This window comes from Aplidium turbinatum, chromosome 12 (genome assembly GCF_918807975.1).
Source record: "Aplidium turbinatum chromosome 12, kaAplTurb1.1, whole genome shotgun sequence".
NCBI classification, from domain to species: Eukaryota; Metazoa; Chordata; class Ascidiacea; order Aplousobranchia; family Polyclinidae; genus Aplidium; species Aplidium turbinatum.
This window is the reverse complement of record NC_137483.1, coordinates 2,975,069-2,979,950: the sequence shown is the minus strand read 5'-3', so window position 1 is coordinate 2,979,950 and position 4,882 is coordinate 2,975,069. Positions and strand designations below refer to the sequence as shown.

The 4,882-nt window shown below is 37.5% G+C and overlaps 1 protein-coding gene across 1 annotated transcript; it reads right to left on the bottom strand.

Moving 5' to 3' along the window:
- Positions 1–408: 408 nt before the first annotated feature.
- LOC145780968 (hepatic lectin-like) lies at positions 409–4,645 on the bottom strand. Its single transcript, XM_082592653.1, has 3 exons — positions 4,548–4,645; positions 3,735–3,891; positions 409–1,816 (listed from the first exon to the last, which is right to left on the bottom strand). The coding sequence occupies exons 1-3, from the start codon at positions 4,612–4,614 to the stop codon at positions 1,564–1,566; spliced, it is 477 nt and encodes a 158-aa protein (XP_082448779.1). The 5' UTR covers positions 4,615–4,645; the 3' UTR covers positions 409–1,563.
- Positions 4,646–4,882: the final 237 nt, after the last annotated feature.

Below are 4,882 nucleotides of genomic sequence, written 5' to 3'. Positions count from 1 at the left end.
CCAGTGTATTTATCATAGCCAGTGACATGAAGAGTGCTGTAGTGTCGTTGTACATTGTACTCTTTCATAACAGATATCATTTCATTACAAATTAAACATAAAACTTATATGCGGATTTTTATAAATTTACCATTTTAAGGTTGTTTTTCTAGGGTCGGCTTATATGCGAGGATATACGGTAATTTTTAAAAGTTTTCTAGAAGAGGCGGCGGGCCGCATTGAAAGAGGTCGCGGGCCGCATGCGGCCCGCGGGCCAGGCTTTGGACAACCCTGCTCTACAGTATGGCTGTACGTGTACGACGTATAGTACATTTTATACTGCATAGAACGTTAAAAAAAAATTCAAAAAATTTCGGGGGGGGCAAATGCCCCCAATGCCCCCCCCTGGTTGCGGGCTTGCTAGTGGGCCATGGAAAAAATTGAGTTGGGCCACAGACCTTCTTAAAAATTTGCCAGAGTTAGTGAAAAATTTAGTTTCATTTGTGTTACTATAGTTAATTTTACACTTGTGTGTTTTGTTTAGTTGTTTTGGCTGTGCCAACAATGAATGGTGCTGCTGTAATCTGCTGCAAAATTATAATTTTCATTCTAATTATGGAAATAATAACCTTGGTGATGTGACGTAATCAATGTCGTTTGTTGCATAATATACAGACGTTGATTTTAAGCAACTGCAACAGTGTGGTTTTCATAGAGAGCCACTTGACTCCATAAGGAGAAGTTTTTAACTGGAAGGAACACTCGTGTTGGAACGAATTGGGAAGAAATGTACAGTAGATGAAACATAAATTCATCTAAATAATCCAAGCTGGCCAATAATGTTCAGGAGCACGCATCTCATTGATGCACGGTTGAACAAATAATTATAATCTGTTTTGAAGTATATTCTGCTGTTTTTTTTTCTTTTAAAACCTACTTTGCAGTTTTTACTTGCATAAATAGTTAATGGGCCACAAGAATTTTTGTGCAACGAAAATGGGCCACGAAAGAAAAAAGGTTGAGAGTTAAGCTTATTCAAATATTGCATTGAATAAGCTATATTCTATTTGAATAAGCTTAGCTGAAGATGATCTAGCTGCTAGCTGATAGAAATCGATTTTTGGCTGTTTATGGTTGAAGTGACTCTTAGGAAAGTAAATTCGTTTGTATCACAAAACATGTAACCGAGTCGTTCATATCAAGCATTGTTGTGGGCTTGACACGTGTCAGAAGATATTTCATTTTCTTGCACATAATTTTATCGCTGAATTGCATTTCATTATCATAACCATAACACCGAAGTTGCACATGCATAATGCTTCGTGAAGATATGCTATTTGCATTATAATTGTAATTTGTAGACCTATTTCAGTTATTTTGGCCTGTCCTGTAAAGTTACACTAGTGTTGACAGATGTCTTAAAACTGTTTGATTTAGGAACATAGTTTCCCATCTGGCAACACTGACTTCAAAGACTGGTTGGAAATTGGAAGATTATTAAAAATAAATTAAATCAATTACGCATTTGTTTTGTCAGAAACATTTGAAAATTATCTACAAATATTTGATGCCACGTTTCAAAAGTCAAATTTTCTTTTCACAAAGCGCGAGAAAGTTATGATCACAAGGAACGTCGTTGGTTCGAAATTCTATATCGGAGGCCATAGCAGCACAGTCTTCGTTGCCGCCTGCATCGTTTGGTTCTCCACTGTGCCAATGTATGTCATTTGATGAACCGTAAGATCCGTCCACCCATTGCCATTGGCCTTCGTGGTACAAATCGTGAATTCCAATCCAGAATCCTTGATCCTCACTTAACATGATGTTACTGATGGCACTGTAACAAAATGCATTTTTTACTTATAGTGCACTTGAAAACATAAAGAAATCAAACAAGTAATATTGACTCAGGGGCGCGGGAAGTAGGGGTGCTCAAGGATCTGCAGCTTCGCCTACAGCCAATTCAGCCCCCCTGGAATTTTCGATAATTTCTTCAGCCCCCCTAGAAAATTTTGACGATTTATAGGTAGGCTACATTACACAGATGTTGTTCCAAGTGTTGCTGTTATAATTCGTGAATCGTTTAAATGTAAATTTTTATTCATGTCGCTTTTTGATTCCGATGAAGTTGCCTGCAATTTGCTGGGTTTGTGTCCTACTCGTTCGTGCTTCTGCCCTCGCTCGTGTTGTTAAGTGCTACACTACTCTTTTGCAATGTCTGCCCGAAAAGACAGAAGATAGCGCAATGAGAGGAAACGAATGTGCAAAGATATTCGGCTTGGTAAAACAACCACGCACGATGGGGTTTTATTTCGCGATTACTTGCAACGGTGAAGTTTTTCAGCCCGCAGAAGTCGTCGCAAGACAGCTCCAAAATAAGAAGATGTCTGCTTCTTCAGCTTTGGAATCTATCACCATTCTTCGTGGACAGATCAAAAATGTCAGAAAAGATGAATGCGTTTCCAAGCTTATGGAAGCAGCGAACGTCTTTGCGTCTGCCAATAACCTAAAGACGCCAAAGGATACCCGACTGAGCAAAACTCCAGTAAGATTTCGAAACACAGAGGAATCGGATGCTTTGTCGTCTGCGGGACAAGGAGCGTCGAAACGGCAATACATCGAAGCCCTTGATTTGGTTCAAGCTGAGCTTAGTCGAAGATTCGACCAGGCTGATCTTGCGTTGATTTTTTTTTTTAAGTATTTTAACAAATATATTGGTACGGTATTTGATCACTTTACCAGATGTCACCCTATGTGTTTCCTTGCTGTCAACTCTTTTTTTTATTATATCAGTCTTTATTAGTTATTTTATTTATGAGTGAAACCGAAGAAACTCTGAGGTAGAATTAATTTATTTTTCCAGGCTCCTCATTTTTAATCAATTCTAAATTATTTTTTTTGCAATGTTTTATGGTGTTGCCATTGATTGATTGAATGATTGTTGCAACCTTGCCGAATTGTCTCTCATGTAGTTCAGTTCAGTTAATTTTTGTTTTGTTGGCGAAAAAGAAAGAAAAATAAAACAAAAATATACAAAAAGACAATAAACACAAATAATTCGGACAACAAGGATGGCAGCGAAAGACCAAAAGGTGCATGTCCATCAAAACATTTTGGACACTATCGATGTCAAACTCATGACACAGTTTATAGAGAAAACACCTAAGCGAAAAGCAATCTTCGGAAGCATGTGAGAACTCATTTCCACGAACTGTCGTTTTATATCACTTTCTAATTTGTTCGTTTTCATTTTAATTCCCTGAACAGCTGCTTTGTTGATGCCGTTCTTCATTTGTTAAAATTTACAATGTGTGTGTTTTGACGTTCGTTTTTGACACTTTGACACGGCAGCTTCAGCCCCCTCTAGAGAAAAGTATTTTCCACGCGCCACTGAATATTGTAGAAAAAAAAAGTCTAGTAGAATGTTTGGCTTGATAAAATCTTAACCTCGGACAAGAAAAAGCTTTCTTTGAGAGCTTAATCCTGACAGTTTTACACACTTGTAGGAGCTTTGAATTACTGACGCATGCTCGCTCACCAAGATCAACATACTGAAGTTTCCGCTTATTAAAGTATTGTTGGCAGTGAATTTTTCCATCCGCTTAATGTCGCTGATTTTGGTAGAGATGTTTGGTGGGACTACCAACTGCCATGACTTTTTAAATCGGGTCACAAATACAGTGTTACTCCACATGTTTTAAAAATTACACAAAAATTTGTGTATCAATAGGCCAACTGCAATTAATTTTTCTCACTATCTTATTCCATAATTCTTCATTCCGTGCACAGCCAAGTCCCCTCCAAGTCTTTGGCAGTAATATTGCGCTGAGTGCCAGTTGGTTGCCGACCACATTACTTGATACTGGTAGCCAAGGCCAGTGATAGGAAACCATCCGTTAGTCACCACCCCACCTGCAAAATAAAGTCACAAAATCAACCGGATTTCTCTCCTTCGGAGCTCATTGCCAGGAAAGGGGGATGTAGTTACCTCAAACTTGGACGTGACCTCTGAACAAATGTCAACCCTTTAAAAGCTACTTGTCCACCAGACAATAAAACGACTGACAACACTTATCACCCTCTCCAAGGAAAACATTTTCTGTGGCTAGAAAATAGTTGTAATATTGAACTGAAATTCAATTTCCTGTGAGTATTAGACGGCTTTGTTTTGAGATGTGTTGTAGTCGCCTTTAAAATTACATTGATATTATCTAACTCGTGACCAGTGATATCGCGTTCTTTTAGTACACTCCGTTAAGTAAATATCAAGAGGTAAATGGATTTTCGCTTAATTGGTTGGCTATAATTATTATCACTACCGTACGTTTTGTATGCCGACAGTTTTATTTGTCACTGCGAACTTACTTACTTCATTTTTATTATATCTGTCTAAAAATACAACAAGATGAAAATTTTGATTGGTCTTTCTATCAGGCTTGATTGTCAAATTTATAAAATTTTTATATTTGTAGAGTGTAGTGCAGACCATTAAATTTTTGAGCGGTTTGCCGGAATTGTTGACACTACAACAACAAAGCATTCAAGAAATATTACATCACAATACGTACTTTCTGCTGTCATAATGCAAGTCCCAGCAACAACAAGGAAACAAAGGAAAGTTGTCAGAGAAGCCATATTTATAATACTGCCACTAAATTCAACAAAGTCTTCTGCAAACATATAAACATCGGTTCGATGAAAGAAATGTGAGGAAATTATCTATTTTAGCTATTAATAATAGGCTTCCTATAGTGTGAGTTCGACTTGTACTCTCGAGTGTCGATCAAGAATAGGCTACGTCTGCTCTAAACAGACACTTTCATTGCTTTCACTTTTGTTTATCTCTGATCCGTTGTCCAACGATAAAATTTTTATCATTAGGTGATTTTCTATCAAAATCATT

Bases quoted from the DNA above. Each gene is read 5' to 3' on its own strand.
- LOC145780968 (XM_082592653.1), bottom strand. From the start codon at position 4,614: ATGGCTTCTCTGACAACTTTCCTTTGTTTCCTTGTTGTTGCTGGGACT. The intron at 3,892-4,547 runs GTACGTATTGTG...TTTATTTTGCAG, and splicing joins TTGCATTATGACAGCAGAAA to GTGGGGTGGTGACTAACGGA. The intron at 1,817-3,734 runs GTGAGAAAAATT...ATTTTGTTACAG, and splicing joins AAGAATTATGGAATAAGATA to TGCCATCAGTAACATCATGT.